The sequence below is a fragment of the Lissotriton vulgaris genome, chromosome 8 (assembly GCF_964263255.1).
Source record: "Lissotriton vulgaris chromosome 8, aLisVul1.2, whole genome shotgun sequence".
Classification (NCBI taxonomy): Eukaryota; Metazoa; Chordata; class Amphibia; order Caudata; family Salamandridae; genus Lissotriton; species Lissotriton vulgaris.
The window spans coordinates 1,308,211,350-1,308,236,001 of record NC_141696.1 but is presented as its reverse complement, the minus strand read 5'-3'; the positions used below and the strand labels follow the sequence as shown (position 1 = coordinate 1,308,236,001).

The window sequence follows — 24,652 nt, the reverse complement described above, 5'->3', positions numbered from 1 at the left end:
TGCTCCGTCCTTTTCAGGTCTTTCACTTTAGCTAGTCCTAAAGGTGTTGCCTAACTGTCCTATGGAGAAACCCTAAGCCCTACAGACACAGACACCCTAAGCCTTACAGGTAAATTCACAAGGGCGGCGACCACAAAATGGAAATGTTTAAATCTCCTAAACCTATTTTGTGATTTGATAACATGTTACAGAATCTCAAAAGTGATTTAGAAAGGCTTAACAAATTGCTACTTGGAAGGGGCGTGTTTAAGGCATTCTTTCCAAATAGCGATTTGTTATGCTAAATATTAGGTACTCCAGTCTCCAAACACTGAAGAGTTGCAGACTACTGAGTTTTGGTGGTACATTTGCACATTCCCTTTGTGAGTATTAAAACGTATGCAGAAGAGTAGGGATAGGTACAGGGACCCACTGTTCACCCACTAACAAACTTTAAAAAAAAAAAAAAATGTTCTTTTTTTTTTTTTTTAAATTTTTTAAAACCTTTATTGTGGTAAGGCACACAGCTATTCAGCCTAACATCCCGGAGGCAAGGCAGCAAATTGTCAGAATGGTCATAGTGCCAAGCGATTCAGATCAGGACAATGCAGGTTGTTTTTTACTTTATATACAAACAGAAACATGAACAGAGGCGCCCGAGGGCGCAGAAAAGGCAATGGAAGGAAAAAATGGCTATGAGTCAGTAGGAGGCGTCTGAGGCTAGAGAAGATTTAGAAAAGAACATAAGTAGGATGTGGAAAAAAGGGGGGGGGGAAGAAAGAACAGGAGAATCAGAACATGAGTAGCATAGCTGTTGTCAACGTCTACGGCGATAGGCGTTCATCGCGGGGCATCGGTTCAGGTGGCAGACACAAATCACCTCTGTAAGCGTTCCAGGCCCCCCATACCTTATTCCATGTCTGAGGCCGCCCCCTGGCAGTATACACAGTCTTTTCACGCAACATACACCAATCCATGTTGGCCTTCCATTGAACCACCAGGGGGGCCACGTTGGAGCCCCATTTCTGCGCTATGTCCCGCTTAGCGACCATGTTGCCCAGTGTAGCCCACCGGGTCTGCGCCATGTTATAATCAGTAGGCTCCCAGACATTGAGGAGGCACCTACGCGCCTCCGCAGCCAACTCCACTCCAGTCACCTCCCTCATCACTCGATGTACCTTCTCCCAGTACGGGGCAATAACAGGGCACTCCCATAATATATGCAGATAAGTAGCCAGGGCTCCGCAGCCACGACGACAAAGGCCATCTGGCGAGAAGCCCATACGCACAAGCTGGGGGCCGGTAACGTACACCCGGTGAAGGATTTTGAACTGGACCAGCCGCAGACGCGAGGAGATGGCAACCTCCTTAGGGGAGGACACAGCACTCTGCCAGTCCTCGTCGTCCAGTTCCAGACCATCGGCCACCCACTGCTCCCGCAAGCGCTGGAGGAGGTCGACCTGAACATTAATCAGCTTCTTGTAGGACAGAGAAATGGCGGCGCTATCCGGCATATGCCCGTCCAGGACTCTGTCCTCCAAGGGAGAGCTCTCGGGGATGTCACCCTCCTCCGGTCTGGCGGCGGCTATTGCGTGCTTAAGTTGGGCATAACGGAAGAACTCTGTTCCACTCAGTTGGTATTCCGCCTGTAGCTGCGGGAAAGTCTTAACTTCCCCCCTGGACAGCATGTCGTCAACCCTCGAAATACCTATGAGATCCCACTTATCGAAACCCTTGGTATGCCAGAGCTTGCCTAAAATGTCGGAATCGAATAGAGGGGTGAATTTCGTCAGTCTGCCCTGCCAACCCTGTATCTTATTAACCGTTCGCCACGTGTGGACCGCCGCCTTGGTCGGACCCGTGAGGTTCCGATCAAAGGATCTAGAGTAGAGGGCACGGTAGTAATTGCCCCCTTGCAAGAGCCATCTATCCATTGCATAGCCCGGGTTATCCACAGGACCGTAAAATCCATGGTTGATAGCGGTAAGTTGAGAGGCCCAGTAGTACCTCCGCACGTCTGGTAACGCAATGCCCCCGTCGTACCATGGCATGGTAAGCTTCTGGACCGCGACACGAGGTCGACCGTCCCAAAGCAGGGCACGCTGCAGGCTCTCAACCTCCCTGAAGTAGCGAGCCGGAACAAGGTCCTGAGTATTCTGCAAGGCATACAGGAACCTGGGCAGGGACATCATTTTAAATAATGCCGCCCGGCCCAGGAGAGAGAGAGGAAGCTTACGCCAACTCTCCACATCCCCTCGCAACCGGTGGAGCGGGGGGAGTAAGTTGTGTTCATACCTCGCCTTAGGGTTATTCGAGATATAAATCCCCAAGTACTTGAAGCCTTGCCCGGCCAGTTGTATGTTGCAACCTCTGGGGAGGCGCGGCGTGTCACCCTTGAGGATGTAAAGGGAGGATTTGGCCCAGTTAATAATCAGGCCGGAATAGCGCCCGAACAACCTGAGCACATCACACGCCACAATAAGCGACTTGCAAGGGGAGGTGAGGTAGAGCAGGATGTCGTCTGCGTACAGGGAGACCCTGTCCTCGAAGCCCGGGGACCAGGAGATCCCATGCAAGTCAGGGTGCGAGCGTAGCATAGCCGCGAGTGGCTCCAGAGCCAGCGCAAACAGGAGTGGAGACAAGGGGCAGCCCTGTCTGGTGCCGCGGTGGAGCGCAAAGGGAGCAGACATGCGGCCATTAACCGTGACAGCAGCCAGAGGGCTAGCATAAAGGAGTTGCACCCAGCCCAGGAAACCCGGTCCAAACCCAAGTTTTGTCAGTACCGCCCATAAATAGTTCCAGTCCAGGGAATCAAATGCCATCGTGGCATCGAGGGAGGCCAGTACCGCAGGTTCCGTAAGGGCGTGAGCTCTGGCCATAACCCCGTGCAGGCGTCTCAGGTTGAGGGCAGTATTGCGGCGGGGAATAAAACCGGACTGGTCCGGATGCACCAAGTCGCTTATAACCCCGACCAACCGATTGGCCAGCAGTTTGGCCAGGATCTTGGGCTCAGCGTTAAGGAGAGAGATGGGGCGATAGGACCTACAAACATCCCGCGGCTTCCCTTCTTTATGAATAACCACTATGGTGGCCAGTCGCTGGTCCAAGGGAAGGACACCCTCTTCACGGGCACGGAGGAACATATCTCTCAGATAAGGGGAGATCACGTCTGGCCGGATCTTGTACAGTTCAACCGGTATGCCATTGGGTCCGGTTGCCTTGCCTGCACGCAGTGCGCGGATCGCCAGAGCGATCTCATCCGCAGTGATGTCCCGGTCCATGGCGGTACTGTCCTCCTCCGAGAGACAAGGAAGGTCTATCGCCGAGAGGAATTCAGATGAGTCGGCCTCGGAGCGGCCCGAGCCGGAGGTATAAACACCCCGAAAATAGTCCGCAAAAGACTCGGCAATGGCACTCGGGTCAGTGACCACCACTCCGTCTTCGTCCAGGATCTCCGGGACCACCCGGCTTGCCATCTCCCGCCTGTCCAACCAGGCCAGCAGTTTACCAGCCTTATCCCCGACATCATAGATGCGGCCCTATTGCTCCTTCGCCAAGACCAGGGCGGCATTCGTAGCGAGATCATGATACTCCGACTGCTTCAGGGAGAGTTCGTGCAGGAGGGAAGGGTCGGGCTCAGGCCCTAAACGGGACTCGAGATCCAAGACCTCCTCCTCCACATGCAGAAGATCAGCATCACGAGCTCGCCTAGCCGCTGCGATGAGAGCTAGGGCCTCACCCCGCAGCACAGTCTTGAATGCTTCCCACAGAGTGACCGCAGAGCCCACGGAACCTGCATTTTCAGTAAAATATAGGCCGATGGCCTTGGCCAGAAGTGCTTGCGTATTATGGTTCCGGAAATACCAGGGATTTACCGCGGCCGGGCGGCTGGACAGAATAATACCGAAATCAAAGGAGATCCACAACGGCGAGTGGTCGGACACGCCCCTCGCCAGAAAACGTGCCTCGGAGATGGCAGGCGACTGCGCCGCCAGGGTGAGGACATAGTCCAAACGGGACAGGCTCCCATGAGCACCGGAGAGAAAAGAAAATTGGCGGAGCGCAGGATGTAATAGCCGCCAACAGTCCACCAGACCCATAGAGTCGAGGAAGGTCGGCAACCACGTCTGGGAACCCAGGAGGTCTCTCGGTGGCTGGCGATCGAGAGTGCCAGAGCAGACTGAGTTGAAATCACCCCCTAGAATCAATAAGCCCGAAGGCAGGGACAAGATGGCGCTACCAAGGTCCTGGAAGGTGCTAGATTGGAGGCCAGGGGGAACATAAACCGAAAGCAGGGCCAAGGAACGCCCCTCCCACCTCCCCGCCACAGCTGCGTAGCGTCCCCTATCATCAAGTAGCGTGACGTCTATTTCAAGAGGAAGGGACGCACGCACAAGGATACCCGCCCCCCGGGAGCCCGAGGAGAACCCAGAGTGGGCAACCATTTTGTAACCCTTACGATTCAGGGCCCTACAGGAGTTCCCCACTAAGTGCGTTTCTTGCAATAGTACGACATCAGGCATGTTTCTCTTTATCAGTTGGGTCACCACCCCTCTCTTAACTCGGTCACCTAATCCATTGACATTCCAGCTAAGCACTTTCAATTTCCTACCCCCCATCCCCGAACAACCCGCCCCGCCCGACTCCATCCAACTCACACGTCAATTGCACAGTAAAACACACAGTCCATTGCCTCAAGAAAGAAAAAGAGATAGAACAAACAAACAATAAAACTTGCATAGTTGCACCCCCCACCCTGCACCCCTGCATGTGCCCCCCCAACCAGCAGTGTGCCTGTCGCCCCATAACTACTCTACAAAAAGACACCCAGAGGAGTGAGGAATCTCCGCGAACACCTCCCGCCACCCTCCATGTACTAACAGGAAAGATAATACGGCATCTCAAAGCTACATTCGATAGTCCACTGAGGCAAGCAAGATAAGCAAGGAATCACCCACTATAGAACCAAGTCTCATAGGTCCAATCCGCCAGCAGCGCCACCTTCATGGTCCTCCTGTGCTTCTCGGCGCGTCGATAGAGTGTCCAGCCAGTCACTAACGTTCTCAGCGAAGTCAAAGAAAAGGGCACGACCTTCGTGCTCGATCCGGAGCTTAGCCGGGAACATCATGGAATACTTGAATCCCAAGTACCGCAGTCTTCGCTTCACCCCTGCATAGCTCTGGCGCTGTCGCTGAACCGTCCTGGTGAAATCCGGGTAGAAATGGACATCGGCATTTTGGAATTTGAGCGGTCCATGCCGTCTGGAGGCCTGCAGGACAGCATCCCTGTCACGGAAATTGAGCAGCCGGGCTACGATGGGTCTAGGTGCCACGCCCGACTTCGGCGGGCCACCCGGTACACGGTGGGCACGCTCCACCGAGAAAAAGTTGCTGAGGCCAGGCGGGGCCAGATGAGTCCTGATCAGGTCTTCAACGAGGAGGTCCGTTGCCGCCCCCTCCGAACCCTCCGGTACACCGACAATGCGGACGTTCTGCCGCCTGGCCCGGCTTTCAAAGTCATCCAGCCGCCTCGCGAAATGCTCCGCCGTCCTCTGCAGGTTCCGGACTTCAGTTTGCAAGTCCGAGACGTCTCCCGTCAGGCTGGTCGTCTTGATGTCCAAATTCTTGACCCGATCATTAGTTTTGCCCAAGTCGGCTCTAATGAGGGACAGATCAACGGCCATGCCGTCCACTTTGTGCGTGAGGACTTCATGCTGTTGCTGCATGTCCGCCCGGAAGTTTGTAATGGCTCCCAAAATGTCGCTCAAAGTGGGCTCAGAGCCGTCCGGCGAGCCCGAATGAGGGATGTCCTTGGCAGAGGGCCCAGTAACAGGCGGCGTCTTCGGTTGAGTATAGCGCTCGATCCTATTCTGCTGCTGTTGTGATTTAACGTGTACACCTCTGCTAGACGGCTTATCGGGGTCCCCCTTGCCCGCCATGTTAGGTCCAAGAGAACAAAGGGCTATGCCAGGCAAGTCCAAGCCCAGAGAGTCGGAGATTTGTCCGGGAAGACAGTAGAATGCCGTTCCAAGTTCGCTCCGCTGTCCGGATAGCACCACTGTCCAGTACACTTCGCCGCTGGTGAAGGCAGGCAGGCACTCCGCAGATCGGCAGTGCGTAGCGAGGAGTCCGCAGAGACAATGGCACTGAGCTGGCACGGAGTCCCACTAGACGTAGCTCAGCGTAGGAGACACCGATTCGAGATCTGAAAACGGGTCTCGCCTCAGTGGGCCCTCAGCAACGAGTATCCACCCTCGTGGATCAGGATTTCGGGCAGGATAGTTGCGGAGGATCGGAAGGTCCGCGGAGCTCCGAGCTTACGCGGCCATCTTGGTTGCCCGCGAAGCTCCTCCTGCTAAAATGTTCTTTTTAAATGCAGATCCGTTCCCTTTTAGGAAAGCAGGCTGCATGAAAATGTTTTTTACTTTATCAAAATGTAATCACAGAAGTAGTGGTATGCTGACCTCAGCAGGTCATCATTCTTGTGATGGCATCCGATTGCAGTAAGTCACAATTTGTGATCTAACTCACGAATATTGATATTATAGGTCAGACGGTGACCCACTATAACTTGCAAGTTTGTTAATGACCTTTAGTACATAGGTTAGTTGGGAAAATGATTTTCTATTTGCAAAAAGGCAATGCAAAATTTGCAATCACTGTTTGCGAATAGAAATTTCGTAGATCAGGCTGCTAATTCCATCCATGGAATGTGTCAAGTTAATCTATGGCTCCAGGAAAATGAGAGCAAACCTTCAGCGCTTATTGAAAGCATGAACTTGTGAGACGAATTTGGAGGCCATGATGTATATGCTTCTCCTAATGGCCTATGCTAACAGTTAGTTTGCAACAGCCAAAAGTATGACTGAAAATCGGCATCCCAAGCTGGTAACACCTTTAAATTAAAGTTTTGTATTCACGAGTCCAATAGTTTAGAGATCAGCATCAGTGAGGCATATAAAAGATGAATTAGTTACAGTGCAATGCTCAATTCTCATTCCACACACAACATCCAATAAGAAAGTTCACTCCAAAGATCCAGAGGCATTTGCTGCAACTATGATTTCTAATTCTGGTTTAATGCAGGACCAATAGAATGTAACATATAAAACTCCCTGCAAACATTATCTGCTGCGGATTGACTTGAAACGAATCTTGCTGGGAGCACTGGATAAGAGGCAGAAGAGGCAAGAAGACACTTTGCAATCACTTTATGTAATATTTTACTCTGCGGTTTAAGGAGAGACAAAAGGTCTGTAAGAAGCACAATCGTTTTTGCCAGGTTTCAAAATAAACTAATCAAGGACTCTCGAGTTGTCAGTTTAACTGTAATGCTAAGATTTTATTTATTTTTTTGAAATCTTTTTATTGAGATTTCTCATATCACGTCCCCCAAGGGGGGTAAGGCACAAGGTTATTACACATTTTTACACACATTAGAGGGTATCATAACAAAGAATAGAAGTACATGTAGTGGTCTTCTGGTGCCAAGTAGCAGTAACCTCGCCTGACTTGGCCGCAACCAGGGGGTCCATTAGCATGTAAAGTGAAGGTTTGGGTGTGTTATACGGGGCCCCTGTCTCCATGTTTGCGTAATCGCGTGTCAGTAGAGGCGTGTGTGGGTGTTGTTCCCGTGTGTACTGTCTTTAACCTGTAATCCCGTGATGAATACTGGTGAGGAAAAATGTGCACCGGTCTCGGAACTACCGGTCTGTAATGAAAGGGAAATCATGTAACCGTGGGGGAATCTTTTCCTAGTGTAACATGCAGTGTTGGACGTGTGTGGTTCATTGGTCCGGGTCAACAAGCGCGGCGCACGGAGGGCGCCAAGGAGGGAGGGGCTATCCTCCAGGGTCGGGGCAATCGAGCCGCGGGGGAGACCCTCGGCCGATCCTCCTCGCTTCGCAAGTAGGGGGCTCAGGGGTCTGGTAATTGCGAGGGGTGCAGCGGGGAGGTCTGGGAGTGGGGGGGGGGAGGGGTAGGGGGGAGGAGATGGATCAGGTATGACTTCTGGGGTTGTTTCGTTGTTTCGTGTTTAAATTGTATGAGCAGTTGTGCCCATTCTAGAGAGATGGGGTTCTTTCGCATTCCCTTCACTTCCTCTTCCCGTAGACGCTCCTCTTTTGCGGCCCCCCATTTGTGCCCTGCTCCTATCCAGGCTGCTTCCGGGGGGCCCGAGGGGGCACTCCAGTGCATGGCAATAGCCCTTTTTGCCAGTAAGAGTACAAAGGAGGCGAACTTCCATTGCAGCTTCTCCGATATCTTTCTGTTGTAGGTCCCTAGCGCGCAGACTTCCCAGGTGTCTATTTGTGGTAGGTTAACTAACGTGCAAAGAGTCTGGTGTATCCTGGTCCAGTATTTGCCCAGGGAGTGCCAATCCCAGAATATGTGTTTGAATTGTGCTGCAGGTAGGCCACAACGCGGGCATAGAAATGGGGTGTCCGGGTAGTATCGTTGAAGCTTATCTGGCGTAAGGTAGGCCCGGTGGAGGATGTTAAATTGTATATTTTTAAATCTCGCGCTTCTGGATACTTTTTTAGTGTATTCCAGGGCGCGTTTCTATTCCGCGTCGTGGAACACCCTGCCCACATCGTCCTCCCAGGTCTGTCATAGGGTGTCTAGGGAAACGTTTAATAGTTCCCTGATGGCTTTATAGTGCCATGTTATTAGATGTCTGCCGGAGCCCATACGAAGTATTGTATGTAGTACTGGGTGTGTGGGTGATTCTCCGTCCCGCAAGTCCCAAAGCGGTCGGTTGCTCTCCAGTAGTTGTCTATGCATGAGGAATTGGCCTCTCGGGAGGTCATACCATTCCACCATCTGGTCATAAGTACGCAGTTGTCCATCTTGGATCAACTCCGCCACCTGCATTACGCCATGATCGGTCCAGGTTTGTAAACTCCTGGTGGTGAAATGGTGTTCCCCCTGAGGGAGACCCACTAGCGGCAATAGTGGGGAGTAGAGCGGTGCATCTTTGGAGAGTCGGTAAATGTGCATCATGCACTTGCGTACTATAGATACTTGGAGTGGGTGGGTGCGGGACAGTTTGGTGCCCGGCAGAAGCATGCGTCTGATGACCGGGAGAGGTATCTTGCCGGTATCTGTTATAGTTTCAATGACATGGCGTTCTGCCGTCCAGTGGGACAGCCATTGTAGTTGCGCCGCCAGAAAGTATGATTCGAAGGACGGGGCACCTAGGCCGCCCTCTGTGGTGGGTAATTGTAGTTTACTGAGCGCTACTCTATGCCGGCTGTCGCCCCATATGAGCGTCGTTACCAGAGTGTCCAGTTCCCGGAAAAAGGATCTGGGCGGGATCACCGGTAAGTTGGCGAAATGATAGAGTAGTCTGGGCACCATTATCATCTTCACCAGTGCTACCCGGCCGATGGGTGCTAGGGGCAGAGTCTTCCAGAAGGCCACTGCTGATCGTAATCCAGACAGTGCCTTGCGGTGGTTTCACTCGTACAAGTCCGCCGGGATTGATACAGTCGTACTCCCAGGTACCGGGGGGCAGCTCCGTTCCAATGGAGCGATTGTGTGCCTAGCGTCACTGAATGTGGCGCCAAATGGGGGCTGAGCGGGTAAACGGGCGACTTTTCCCAATTGACCTTGAGTCCTGAGATAGCGCCAAAGGCTTGTAGGGTGTCCCAGATGGGGGTGAGATCTCCTGTCACATCGCGGACGTAGATTAACAGGTCGTCTGCGTACAGGGAGACACAGTGCTTTGTCTCCCCTATCGGTATCCCCCAGTCATCACCCTCCCTTCGTAGTCGCAAGGCCATGGGTTCGACCGCTAGTGCGAACAGGAGGGGAGAGAGCGGGTATCCCTGCCTGGTGCCTCTTTCGATCGGGAAGGGATCTGAGATTATTTTACCGATTCGCACCCTAGAGGTGAGTCCCTTGTATAGGAGCCGCGTGTATGCTAGCAGGGTCGGGCCAAAATTCAGTGATTGGAGGACCGCGAACAGGTGTGACCATAACAGTGTGTCAAACGCCTTTTCGAGATCGAATATTAGGAATGCTGATCGGGGGTACCTCTCACACCCACTGTCCTGGATGTGGAAGAGCCTCCTCAAATTGTGTGAGGTGTTGCGTAAGGGCAGAAATCTGCATTGGTCAGGGTGGATCAATGTGGGCGCGAGTGGACTATAACGGTCAGCTAATATTTTTCCCAGGATTTTACAGTCCGCGTTTAGGAGTGTAATGGGTCTGTATGAGGAAGGGTGTGTGGGGTCCCTATGTGGTTTCAAAAACGTTACCATAATGGATTCCCGGAACGATGCGGGTAGAATCCCTGTGGACCCGGCCTCCTCGTATGTGAGTGCAAGATGGGGCACTATCTGGGCCTTGAATTTGCTATAATATTCCAGCGGGAGTCCATCCATCCCCGGCGATTTATTTCGGGCGAGGGACCCTATGGCATGCTTAATCTCTGTTGCTGTGATTTTGTTGTCTAAATCTCTTTGGTCTTCTGGGGATAGGGCGGGAAGTCTATGAATACCTAGGAATTGTTGTAGTGCGTCGGGTGGGGCCGGCGCTGGGTTGCGGTATATTTCTGTGTAGTAGGTGCGAAATGTGTTGAAGATGCCAGCTTGAGTGCAGTGGAGTCGACCTGTTTCGTCCATCAGCTCCGTTATGGGCTGCGAAGTTGTGTCCCGTTTGGCCATCCATGCTAGGAGGGCCCCCGCCCTATTACCCTCCCTGTGCATGCGGGTCGCGTATTTTCGGAAGTTATATTTCAGTAAGTCCCGGAGCGTTTCCGCATAGGTCAACTTTGCTGCCACTATTTGTTCCGGGGAGGCCCTGCCCTGGTCCAAATCTTTGGATAATCCTGCCAGGGTCAGTTCTACTTCGCTCAATGCCCTTTCTAGTGCTCTTCTTACCCCCACTATCTGTTGGATGGAGTGTCTGCGCGCAGTTACCTTGTATGCCTCCCAATCTATGCCTCTAGAGGAAGCAGAGCCCGTGTTGCGTTGGAAGTGCTCGCTGATGAAGTCCCCATGCATGTGGCAAAAGGCTTGGTCAGTGAGGCATTCCTGGGGGAGTCGCCACGTTGGGATTGGGGGACCGCAGGGTCACAACGTGTGCGTCGTGGTCTGATACTGTGCGTCCAAGGTAGTCAGTGTGTTGTATGGTTGGTAAGAGTGTAGAGGAGCATAGGAACCTGTCTAGGCGCACCCTAAGGTCTTGTGGGATAGAGTGGAAGGAGTATAGTCTGGTTGTTGGGTGGCGCGCTCTCCAGGTGTCTATCAGTGCCCAGCAACTCACCCAATTACGGAAACTCTCAGTTTGTTTGTGTGCCGGGAAACTTCGCGCAGGGGGGGGGGGGGAGGGGGGGAGTGCGATCTGTCGAGGAGTAAATCTAATGCACAGTTATAGTCCCCTAGTCCCTGCCTAATAGCCAGGGGATCGCAGTATAGCGGGCCAGGATTCCCGTTAGCTCATCCCAGTGTCGGTCCTGCTCTGTATTGGGGGCGTAGATGCTACCAAGTAGTATAGGCTGGCCCTCTATTAGGCCAATAATAAAGGGATATCGTCCATCTCTGTCTACTAGTCTGGTTTGTTCTTTAAATGGTACTCCGGGCCTGCGACTCGCGAAGGCGGAGTATTCCGTGGCACGTATGATTCCCCGCCATTTACGGTGAAGGCGGCCGACCTCTAGGTCTGTCAGGTGGGTCTCCTGTAGGAGGGCCACTTGCGCCTGTTGACGTTTAATGTAGGAGTAGATGGAGTATCGTTTAGCAGCTGTGTGCATCCCCCTGACATTTAATCTTATGACTTTAAGATCCGAGTGTGGCTCCGTGGGTGTCATGATGTAGTTGTGTCACGGGAGGGTGTTCGTGAGCCACTCGCCCTCACCACCCCCCCCCCCCACGCCCCGCCCCCCGCCGCCCCAGCGATCCCCGCCCCGAGTCCACACCATCATGTCCGTTGAATGCTCTATGACTAGGAAAATAATAACATACAGGGGGAAGAAATTGTAACTTCGGGAAACATTCCCAACTAGGGGGACCTATCGCTCGGGGCAATACGTCCAAACTGTACAACATGTAAGTTTGTTAATTCGTTGCTGAGGGGTGGTGGCTAGGTTTCCTCTCCGGCACCGCCGGCTCCACTATCAAATGAGAAGTTGAGTGACTATGGAAGTGGCTCCATAAGTATTGTGTTTGCCACCAGGTGTGTCCGGGGAAGTAACGTCCATCCACCTAGCTGCGCTCAGGGTCCAGCCGTCGGATTTAAAGTCTTTTACACTGGTCCGGGTCTCTCAGGATCCGAGAGGCGGAGCAGCACAGGTCCTGCTGCTGTGGTGGGTGATCTGCGCGTTTGTGACCAATGTTACATCAGCAAGTCCGAGGTCTGAGGTGTCACCCTCGGGGGTGTTTGGGACCCTTCACAGGAGGCCCGAGCGTCACTGGTTTCTTCCTCTGAGCTGAACAAATGCGGTCCATTGTCGAAGTCCGATGCTTCCTCAGGTGGGCCCAGTGCAGCCACGGCTTTGAGCGATTTTCTACGTTCCGCTATGATCTGGGAGAGATCTGGGGAGCCCTTCTCGGGCTGGGTGGAGCGGGTGCTGAGTTGTGTCAGGGTGATTTTGCGGTTCTGGCCTCACGATCGCTGCCCAGGTGTATTGTTTTGTGAGCTCGCTGGCGCTGAGTGGCGCTGAGTGTGTTGTTCTGTCCAGGTGTCTGATTCTTTCGGGTCAGTGAAGAAGTGTGTGGTGCCCTTGTGGATCCCCTTGAGTTTGGCTGGGAATAAGAGGGCATATTGAATGTTCTTTTGTCGAAGTGTCTGCTTCACCACTTGGAAGGAGGCTCTTTGCTGCTGAACTGCCCGGTAGAAGTCGGGGAAGAGCATGACTTGCTTATCCTCCACTTGCAGTCGCCCGTGTGTTCTGGCCGCTCGAAGGATTGCGCCCCTGTCTCTGAAGTGGAGGAGTTTCAGCAGGAACGGCCTCGGGGGTAGGCCCGGTTTCGGCTTGCGTGTTGGGACTCGGTACGCCCGTTCCACCGAGAAGAAGGGGATCAGGTCTGTGGATGGTGTGAAGGACGTGATCCAGTCAGTGATGTACTGTATGGAGTCCTTCCCTTCCACCCCTCCGGCAGGTTCATGACGCGGATGTTGCTCCTACGGGAGCGTCCTTCCAAGTCGTCGGTTTTGTACTCCAGGGTTTTGAGTCTAGAATGGAGGTCTGCAATGTCGCAGTGGTGTTGTTGTACCTGCGGGTGGAGCGTCTGTAATTCCTGTTCCCCTTGAGACACTTTATCCGTCAATTTTCTGTGATCGTCTCGGAGAAGATTAAGGTCCGTAGCTAAAGAGTCAAATTTTTGTTCCATCGCCACTCTGGAGTGTTCTATTGCTGCAAGCACTTGGTCCAGTTTTCTGGACGTGGAGTCCATCTTGTCCTGTTCGTTCTGTTGTGCTGTCCATGTCTGTGCTTGGCTTTGCTGTTGTTGTGAGTCTGCACCCTGCATGGGTGGTGCTGTCCGGCGACCCATCGTGATAGGCGAGGGGGTCTCCGTAGGTTTGGCGTCCCCGGGGCAGCGGGCGCGGCCCGACAGTAGAGTTTTTGGTCCTGGGTGGGCCCCTTCGTTATTTGGGTCTTCTCCCGGTTTCAGTCCTTACGGACCTCGCAGGTGGTGGATGGGGGGACCACCCAGCGACAGGGGTGTCCCGTGTTCTGTGGGGTCAGGGTTTGGCGATAATGATCTGGCGCCGCGGCTGATGGGCTAGTGGTGGCAATGACGGAGTAGTCCCAGAGTCACAGCGAGGATGGTTTCCGCTCCCACATCTCCTGTTCCCAACACAGCTGTCGGTCTTCTGTTGGGTGTTCCCTCTTGTTGCCCCAGCCGGTCTATGGACTACGTGCTGGGGGCCGCGTCTCAAGTGGGGGACCCTTGTCGGGCCAGGACGACCACCGCTGTACTCCATCAGCGCCCCCTGCCCGTGGGGGATGGGTCGCCTCCAGTCGCGTGAGCTGCCCAGGTCCCCTAGACCTCTCCCATTGTGGGGGGTGTACGGTGCGCGCTTGTCCCCCCAGCCGCCTCACCTCCTCACCCCCTCACCCGTCGTGCAGTTGTCGGTGTCTTGCCAGGGGTGCGCTACTATTCACAACACGGGGAAGCACCCAGTCGCTTTTCCGGGTCGGGAGTGTCCTCAGACCTCAGAGGCCGCTGAGAGGGCTGCCCAACACCGCTTCTTCCCGGGTCTCGGCCCCCGGCACATTATTCGGGTCTCCGCCGAGGTGAGCAGCCCGCATTTCTCCCGCAACAGCGTTTCAGGCGGGCAAGGTCTTTGCGACGAGGCGCCCGCCCGGTGGGGGAGGAGCCGCCTTCAAGTAGGGTCTGTCCGCGTTTCACTCCCCCCATTCACATTGCTGCCTCCTCACCGTCGATTCTCTGCGCCATCAGCCGCTGCCTCACCGGTGTTGTGCCGGGGTCTCCCAGCCTCGGTACTGTCGGAATTCTTGACACTTCAGTGGCGCCGCTTCACTCCGCAGCCGCCATCTTGCCCGAGCGTGTCCGGGGGACAGAGCGCGGCTTCGTGGGCTCTTTGTGGGCCGTTTTGTATTGTTGTGGGCACCTCCGAGCAGTCTCCAGAGGTTTCGACGGCTAGATCTGCCCGCAATGTCCTTGTTGCCTCATGGAGGATCTCGTAGCAGGCCTTTGAAGTGGGCCGGCAGCAGGAGCCTCAGGAAGATCGGCCCGCCATCTTAGGCGGCTTAGCCACGCCACCAACTGTAATGCTAAGATGTGAGAGAATTCCTTGGAAATATTCGTCTGTGACATTAATGGGACTTCAGGCACTGTCACCTGTGAAATCCGTCGTTGCAGCAACAAGTAATTTTTCAGCAAAGGGTTCATCCAGATCCTCCCTGATTGGTTGGCCTATAAAGACTTGTTATGTAAATTCCATCTAATCCTCTACCATCCTCAGTCATCTTTCAGGAGTGTAATTCTCTATATATAATTTAAAAAATACCAAATTCATGTTATCAATCATCCAAGGTGACTTCAGTGTCCTTAGCAGGAGTAACTGAGTATGTGAGCATGTATCTCTTCCTACAACCCAGCATACAACTCTTCTTTATATCTGACCTTTATGCAGTGTTTGCCATGTGTCATATTAACAAGTGGTATCCATTAGCATAAAATGTCAGCCAAATCCAATTCAGATTCACGAAGTTTGTCTTGACAGCGAGAAAGCAAGGACACTGATATTTACCAATTATTTACAAAAAAAACTAATTTGCTAAATGTTTGATAGCCCCGTCATCTTGTACAGGCTACACAAGGGAATTTGGATATCTTATTCTTCAAAAAAAAGTCCAGGCATGGTTGAAACAATTGTCAGCTACTAATGACGTCAAAACAGAATGGATTATTACATTAGAAAATTATTTATGGTGATTTAAGTATTGATAGCTGTTGGAATGGACAGCTTTAAATTAATTTGAATAAATTGCATAATGTGGTGTTTATTGTATGTGAAAATTGGTGTAGGTGGTGTTTCTTTTTCTGGAAATTAGTGTAAGTGAAGAAAAGAGTGATTTACACAGGTGAGGTAATTACATTTGTCAAAGTTTTAACAGTTTAGAGTTCATGGCTAAAGTTTTGGTAGGGCTGAATTTAGGCAGTCACATTTCAGACTTAAATCCAACTAAGTACCCTATTTTCATAGCCACCATCTTCCAGACACATATCTCTTAATTTCTAATTTTATAATCACCAACCTCTAAATTTGTAATGATAGTCCTCCTTTTTTGTAAGCAAAGAGTGCATGTACAACTTCATGGCAACTGTATTACAATTAGTATTAAAAAAACAAAATATTAAATTTTCTTTCTCTGGTTGCTACAGTAGTCTTAAAATCACAATTCAATCATTCAACATTTGTAAAGATTCGGCTAATTATGGCTTGCTTATAATACCTGCAATGAATGAGTAGAAAATCATACTCAAGATAAGTATCTTAACCTTCATTTCTGTGCTTTTAACATACAAACCCCAGCTTAATACAATGCACTGCTGAAGCATAATCCACATATTAAACAGACAACATACTTCATAAAGTTCATTGATTAAGTTAATTCTAATCTAGAGACTATTTTCATGATTGAAGTCATATAACCGTGCAAAATTGTTACCTGTGCTCCAAGACTGAGAGATATTAATCCATCTTCAAAAGCTGAGTGGGTATCAATGTGTGGAGGTATACCTAAAATACAAAACAAAACCATTGGAATTCTGCAGGAATTCACTTCGCTGTCACTGAAACGCCTGAGAACACTACGGAACAATATTTCAATTTTTGAATGACTACCTGGTCTCTGTTACTGTTCCGACTGTCTGAAATCCTAATTTACCCAGATGAATCCCCTGTTAGTGGATATTATGTAGAGCTGCATAACCTAGTTTTATTGATATATGATGCAAGTTCTGTTTCGTATTATTAGAATCAACATGCATCTTCACGCTTAAATCACTCATTCGATTAAATGTTCTCTCTATGGCCTATTGTATGGTTACATGAGTTATGTGTGAAGCGCCCTATACCAAACAGTCAAGATTTGCACTATAAGAATCGTAAATACATATAAATAAATGAGAAAATCACGTAAATTGAAGTTGTAGGGTTTGGGGCCTCAGGCCCTCATGCTGGAAATGACTGGACACCGGACACACTGGAGGTATGGTGCAACTGGCCCAGAGCACGTGGGCTCGGCCTCTTTTATTGCAACTCTGTCACCTGACCAGTGACATCAGTGGTGGGTGGGTGTTAAGTGTATTTACAGAGTTAGCACTAGAATGCTAACAGACTCTAGGGCATTACATCCCTCCCAAAATTGGTTAAAAATCAAACCAAATGGAAAAAGTCAAAAACCCCGTGGGGGAAAGAAAAACACAGAAATGTAACATTGGACTTGCACTTTCAAACGAGTCTCTTTGGCTGCTTGCAAGCCGCAGGCAGTATCGTTCTTGCGTTCAGGACTAACAGTTCTCGTGGCACAGTTTGCAGTATTTCGTCGGGTTCATTCTTTGTCTGTACTGTCTGTACGCTGTTCTCACCCCTGCCTTTGCTTCGCTCCGTTGGTGATGAGAGATAGATGGATGACACAGGTGTCAACAGTCTTCTGGTTTTGTTCTCTCTTCTGGCTTCGTGATGTTTCCGGGCAGGCCTTAGTGTTGACTCTTGGCAGGAGAATAGAGTAGGTGCAAACATCCCTCTCACTAGGATGCCCCTCTCGCCGGTATTCCTCTCTCACCAGATGTCCGGGAGGACCTCTTTGCCAGGTTTCCACTGGACTGGTGTTTTCGGTCGTGTTGCTCCACCATGGCCTTCGGGCCGCGAGCAGGGCGCTCCACAAGCCTCACTGTCGTGTCCTAGTTCCACCTGAAGGTTGAGTTGTCAACTCTCTTCATTGCTCGCAAGGCTTTCATCCTCTTAGGTCCTGCAGATGTGCATCTGTAGATCTGTCTCCCGTGCGGGACTTGCTGCCACCAGAGTCCCTTGAGGCCTCTGCTTCTTGGGTTGCCACGGGTCGGTGTGGAGTGGTCAGTTCATCAGCCGGATGTGGTAGCCCTCTCGCCATCCAATCTTCCGCTCAACCTCAGAGGTAGATGTCGCCAACAGTCTATCTTGCTTTCTTCTGCGTTCGCCATGTGGATGGATGGCTCGTAGGTGGTTGTCTTTGGTCTGCGCTGCCGGTGCTCTTGCCAGGCTTGTCTCCCATTGCACTCAGGTGTTCCAGTGCCTGTCACCTTGCTTCTTTCCGCAGGGGCGGCTTCTTCTTGCAGTGGCAGCGTGCCATTCCGACTTCTCCTTTCTTCCTTTCCTCGGTGGCTGCATGCCACTCTGACTTCTCCTTTCTTCCTTTGCTCGGTAGCGGCGTGCCACTCCGATCTTTCTTCTTCTCTTCTCCTCTTCTCGCGACGTACCCTGGTCCCCTTTTCTTCATCTTCTCTGGCCAGGCTTCCCCATGCAGCGCGCGCACTCCACACAGGTCTTCTTGGTCCTGTCCTAGTCCTAGGACACTGTCTTCTAGTCGCTCAACTCTCAGGGTTAGTGTTGCGTCCTTCACATCTTCTTCCTGTCACTTTCGTTAATTTGTGTGGTTGAAGTTCGTGGGTCCATGTCCTCGGACCACGCCTTGTCTGAACTTCTTGGACCTCGTGCTGGTCCCTTCTGCCAAGGTCTGGCAGGTAGGATTCGTGGTGCTGAGCTTCTTGGACCTCATGCTGGTCCCTTCTGCCGATGTCCGGCAGGTAGGATTCGTGGTGCTGAGCTTCTTGGACCTCGTGCTGGTCCCTTCTGCTGATGTCCGGCAGGTAGGCTTCGTGGTGCTGAGCTTCTTGGACCTCTGTGCTGGTCCCTTCTGCCGATCACTGACAGGTAGGCTGCTCGGTGCAACCATCTGGCTGGTCGACTTCTTGGTGCGGCCATCTGGCTGGCCGGCTTCATGCTTGGTGACCAGGCTGAGTGGTCATGTTGCTTCTGTGTTGGATCTTCACTGCTGCGGGGTTGTCTGCGCAACCATTTTTCTTCCTTCGCAGTATCTTCCTTGTGACTTGCTGCTTTGGGCTAGTGCGGTCTGCACTGCTGCACATTTACGTCATGCGCTTTCACACTTCCTGATGCTGGGTTCCAGCACCATTGTTGGTTCCTGAGTGGTGCTCCTACTTTTGCCATACTGCTGCAGCGATGACCTGTGGCCCCTAGGCATCGCTGTGTTCTTTTCCGGCGTGGCATAGTTGCTTCTGGAGTGTTCCTTTTGGAGGGTTGCGTCACCACTCCATTGACGTTCTTCTGTTGGTTTCTGGTTGCGATCCTTGTGAAATTCTCTGGGCGCACTTGCTGTGTGCTTTTGAGTGTCTTCTGGGAAGTTGCTTCTTGGAGAGTCGCGTCAACACTCCGTTGACCTTCCTCTGGTCTTCCTTCTACTGTGCATTGCTAGTTGTGATCCTTGAGAACTTCTTTGGGAGCACTTGCTACGTGTTTTGAGTGTCCTCTGAGGAGTTGCTGCACTCCTGACGTGCTTCTGGAGCGTTTCTGGGGTTCTGTCGCGTTCTTGCGCTTCTGGCGCGCGTCTGCGCCGTCGCCTTTTATCTTCTGAGGCTGTGTGGTGGCTTGGTGGCGTTCCGGTTTAACAGTGTTCTTGCGCTTGGTCAGTTTCCCCTGGCGTTGTTGCGCAGTCACCTGGTGCGGAGTTCCTTCACTCCTTGCGCCGTCTTGCGCAGTGCTATGCTGTCCTGGTGGCGCTGGTGTGTCGCTGTGCAGCGTCTTTGGTCGGGCTTCCTTGTCGCTGTGTGGCGTTCCTGTTCCAGTCTGGTGTTATTGTGTGTATCTTGCGGTGCTGGCGTGGCGCAGTGCCACTCTCTGTGTTCTGAAGTCCTGTGGTGGCGCGTTGCTACTGGCGTGTCTGGTAGCACTGGCTTGTACTTTGCTTTGTCCTTTAAGCACTCTCCAGCTTGTTCTCCTCTGCTGGGCGTCTGCTTTCGTTTGGCACGCTTGGGGCTATACTGCAGGGCGGCAGTGGTCAGTTTAGCTTCTCAGCAGGTCTGGGCTGCAGCAGCTTAATCTGTGCTGCCTTATTTTTCCTCCTGGCACACGGTTGCCTGCTAGCTCGTGTCACTCTATGGCATGTAAGTTGCTGCCATAGGGTAGCTTCTTCGTGCTGCTGGGTGCAGTGTTACTTGCTGGCCACTGGGTGGCGGCATTGCTTGTGGGGGGCTGTGCACTCTTGGCTGGGCTGTGTTTGGCAGTCTCCTCTGTGCTCTATTGTCTTGTTCCTCTCCTCTGCTAGTGCTTGTTGTTTTTCAAGCATGGGCTGCACTAGTGTATTGTTACCACTAGATGGCAGGGTAGCTCTCACTCCTTCCAGCCTCGGAAGTTTGTTTTATCTGCTGCAGGCTTCATGTTCCGTTGCAAGGACCTCACTGCTTAGCTCCCGGTCCTTCTTGTCAGATCGGTGGGATTCTTGCCATGTCTCCGCTGGTAAGTCTCTTTTATTTCAGTGGTGCACTGTTCTGTGCAGCGGAGTCGCGCTCAAATTCAGCCGGGGGGGTTGGGGCACAGACACCGGGCGGGCTCCGCTTTGGTTCTCATTTATTGCAGTGGTTACACCAGGCTGGCGCCGAATGTGGTTTGTGGGTTGAGGGGCCTCGTGACGAATGCGGGGGGATTCTTCTTTCCGTGCTGGGGCTGTCTGTTATTGGCAGTTGTGTTTCCTGCCTGTCCTTTTAATTTTAGTGGCCCTGGCCGGGTGCGGCTTTATCAGTCTTTAACTCTGCCGCTGCAGCTCGCCTGAAGATCGCACGCTGCGCGGCGGGGATGGGTCACCTTTTGCAATCTTCTCCACTCCGGTGAGGCGGGAGAGCAGTTTGCGATTCTCCCCTCGCAGCTGGCCTTCACTCTTCACGGCCTCGCAGGGTGGGGGCTGGTGCCGTTCCTTGATGCGGGTGGGCTCCTCTTTGATTTATGAGTGCCCTGCAGATCCTCATACACTGCGGGCGCTCCGCAGTCGATCATTGTCCCTTCACTGTTGGGGCATATGGCGCTTCGCTGCGGGGCAATCGCGGGTGGGCTCCGCTTACTTCAATTAAGAGCCCGGCAGCTCTCCTCACGCTGCGGGCTCCTTTCCCCACCGCCGCGGCAGGTTTAATCAGACGCTGCGCGGCTGGGCAGAGGTGGCTGCATGCAGGCCGCGGGTGGGCTCCGCGAGCCTTGCTTTATTATGGGGCAGTTGCGGCCGACGTTGCGTCGTTGCAGGCAGGCCGCGGGTGGGCTCCGCGAGCCTTACTTGATCAAGGGGGAAAGTAGCTTGATTATTTGGGCATAGCTGGCGCCGCTCTCACTTCAGGGGGCACAGTCAATGTCTGTAGCTTATAGCGGGTGGGCTCCGCTTTTAACGTCCGCCTACTTGTGGGCTCACCTTCGGCCGACGGGCCTGTTCGACCACACGGGTGGGCTCCGCGTTGGTCTCCTTGTCTTCTCAGGGCACCGCCACGGCAGGGCGGTTGATAGCAGGTCAGAGAGGTGCGGGGCGGGGTCCCGGTCACCTCCTCCTTCACGTCCAGGCTCGGGCTCAGCTCACGCCTTGTGGGCCTCTCTGCGGTCCGCTCATGTCGCTGGGGTGTGCCTTCGTTGCAGGCAGCTCTCAATTCCCTTTCCCATCAAGTTTTCTTTCTTTTAGCTGCGGCACGCGTGACTAGCGCCCGCCCTCGTCGCCATTGTAGGGTTTGGGGCCTCAGGCCCTCATGCTGGAAATGACTGGACACCGGACACACTGGAGGTATGGTGCAACTGGCCCAGAGCACGTGGGCTCGGCCTCTTTTATTGCAACTGTGTCACCTAAACAGTGACATCAGTGGTGGGTGGGTGTTAAGTATATTTACAGAGTTAGCACTAGAATGCTAACCGACTCTAGGGCATTACAGAGAGCAGATAAAAACCTGAGGGGTAATTTAAATTATTATACAAAACGGAGATACAAGGTAGAAAAAGAAAGCAAGTAGCAACCTTCTCATCTGGAGGAAACAGTCCATGACTTGGGAAGGTGGATCGAAGTCAGATGCTATAAAAATATGCTGACGATATGGAAAACAGTAGCATTTATCTCAACCTAAGTCTAATGGTATTGCGTAAGCTTAAGGACCAAGAGTAAACATTTTGTATTTTGATATGAGAGTGGTACATTTTTCTCATCTGGTTTAACATAGAGAAAACTAGGAACGTTCTTATCTGTTGGATATTCCAGCATAAATGTCTTTGCTTCAGAATCACCAAAGCCACTAACCATAAATGTAGGCTTAAATGATCACATTTTCACAAACCGAAACTACTTAATTTGTGATTTCTATTTAACTCATGTGCCGTACAAACAATGCAAACATGACTTAGACCAGAAAACAAACGTTAATATGTTTTAATAACTTGAAATACATCATTGCAACTAACCATTTGGTAAACACCTTTTTAAATCTAGAAATACTTGCTTCCCTAAAACAAAGACACGGCTTCATGAATACAGCTCATGTTTCCAAAAACTGTAAATTAAAAAACACATACGCATCAGTGTCCTGTATTGCATGAAGGCCAATGACCTCCTCACTAGCTTTCTCTCAAATCCCATTTTGGACTCAATTTAATGTTATAGTACATATCAGTTAAATTGAAACATGAGTACGCCCACATAAACAACAAATGGGATAAACAAATCATCACACAAAAAATAGACAGCTACATCAGTATTTTCACGGCCAAATTCATCCTCACCTTCAGTTAAAAGGTCACCCTTTTTAATGTCAATAGCCACAGTTAGACTTGAAAGGGCCTATTTTAGATACCCACTTCCTGTATTTACTACTTCTACGTTGGATAGCAGTGACATCTGAATTTGTTAAAGGCTTAATTTCTCTTTGTTAGGACACTGGCTCTCCTCAGCAGGCACTGCATATGCCAATATAATATAAAACACCTCAACCAAGAAACTAAAAAAACTAGAATTCTACAATCTACTTTGAAGCAGCTATTTATACAAATAGCATTATATTTGGCTACTTTGGACGAAGCACGGACTAGCACGACTGGGGACGCCAATATGAAACTCGGTTCCAAAAGAATTACACCGAGAAATCTTTTTTTATGCTGTCAAACTGTTAAAGCATTTAATTCTTTACACAAAACTCTCTCGTTTAACATTTTGTCTAATGGGGCGATGGAAAGCAGAGTGGTGTCTAGAGACTACATGAGTATTAAAGCGCTCTCTACCATGCACTCGCTCTGGCATTCATGTAGCTCAAATCCATGAAGAGATAATACTATTAACAATCTTTGGAAATACAATCGGTCTCGCATTTTTTTGAGTTCGAGCTATTACAATTGTAAATTGCAATGTCTTTTACCTATGTGCTATGGAGTGCATGCATGTGGTGTGTAGTGGAATTATGTGGGTTGGATTGGATTAGTTAGTTGTTTAATTGTGGGGCGTGGAATTGTGTGGTGTGGAGTGGATTTGTGTAGTGGAATTATGTGGGATGGTTCGCTGTGAAATTATGTGGATAGTAATTATGTGGTATTGAGTGTAATGGAATTATGTGGAGAGGAATTGTGTGTTACAGAGTGTAATTATGGGGAATGGTATTTTGTGTTGTGGAGTGGTATATAGTGGAGTTTAATTATGTGGTGTGCTGTTGAATTGTGTGGCACAATGTGGAAATGTGTGGTGTGTAATTGCGTTTTTGAGTTGTATTATGTTGAATTGTGTGGCATGGAACTGTGTGGATAGCTTTGTCTTTTTGGTGATGAAAAAGAACAAATAGGTAGGAGTTAAACTCCAGATCTATGTGTTTGGGTGTTAAAAAAAAAAGAAGACAGTTAGAGCTATTGGTGATGTAAATGTAAATGTATCTTACTTATGTGTTATGGATTTGAATGAATGTATGTAGTGTGAAGTGGAATTATGTCGGTTGGATTTGTTAGTTGTGGAATTGTGTGGGGTGGAGTAGATTTGTGTAGTGAGTATTTGGGAGTATTTTTTTTTTGCATAAGTTAATTTAAACCATTCAATACAGTAATAAAGTTAATAAAAATTAAATCATTAAAACATCGTAAAATGGAAAGCCATAGTGCAGCACAGGCGAAACGAACAAGAGTTCTAATAGAGTGCAAATTACTACGTTTGTTCTGAGCTTATTTTCATGTTTACATTTGTGTTGTGCTATGCGACTGGCCCCAATTGCCCAACTGCCTCACAAAGGTCCTTGTGTTACTGTCCTCCCGTTCTCCTCAACTTCCTTGGGCTCCATCTATGGGACGACAGCCAGGTAGAGTGCCTGTGCATTGCGATTTAGTTCAATTTGAAGGAGTCTTTAGATTAGTAATATTTGTTGGGGGGTTCCAGTCTCTGATCATTCCTCCAAGGCGGGAACAGAGGCCTGTCGTTATACTGAGTGCTCTGAATTGAAAGGGTAGGAAAGAATGTTCCTTTGGTATGGTCTTGTCTAAGGTTCATACTGACTTACCTTTAAAATGATTTGTGTAGTGGAATTGTGTGGCATGGTGTGCAGTTGTATTGGACTCATGTGGAGTGGAATTGTGTTTCATGGTGTGTATTTATGTGAACTGGTATTTTGTGTTGAGGAGTGTTATGTACTGGAGTTTAATTATGTAGTGTGCTGTTGAATTTTGTAGTATGATGTTGAATTATGTGTTGTGAATTGGATATGGTGTGTGTAGTGGATTTGTGTTGTGGAGTGGAATTATGTGATTTGGTTTTGAATTATGTGGTGTGGAATGGATTTGTCTAGAGTTGAATAGTGTGGCATCGAACAGTGTGGTGTTGAGTGAAATTATGTTGAGTGGAATTATGTGGCATGGTTTGGAGTGTATTTATGTGGATTGTTGTAATGTGGCTTATCGTGGATTTATGTGGGGTCCTTTTATTTGGTATTGAGTAGTGTATAATTTGGTGGAGTTGAATTAAGTGATGTTGAGTGGTATTATGAGGAGCGCAATTATGTTGCGTGGTGTGGAATTGTGTGGCCCTGAATTGTGTTTTGTGGAATTGTGTGGCGTTGTGTTGAATTATGTTGAGTTGAATGCTTGTCGTCTATCTAGAGCAGTGCTGAAAGAGCAGTCTTCATGGGAGGTGAAACCGGCCAAATCAGTGTTAATTG

At 50.6% G+C, this 24,652-nt stretch overlaps 1 protein-coding gene across 2 annotated transcripts in view; it reads right to left on the bottom strand.

Annotated features, from left to right (window-relative positions):
* ALKBH8 (alkB homolog 8, tRNA methyltransferase) overlaps nt 1-24,652 on the bottom strand; it is a 410,467-nt gene that overhangs the window by 213,094 nt on the left and 172,721 nt on the right. For both annotated transcript variants that reach the window (XM_086935245.1, XM_086935246.1), the window contains exon 7: nt 16,123-16,193. In XM_086935245.1, coding sequence (XP_086791371.1) covers nt 16,123-16,193 — 71 coding nt within the window. The remainder of the gene's footprint in view (nt 1-16,122; nt 16,194-24,652) is intronic.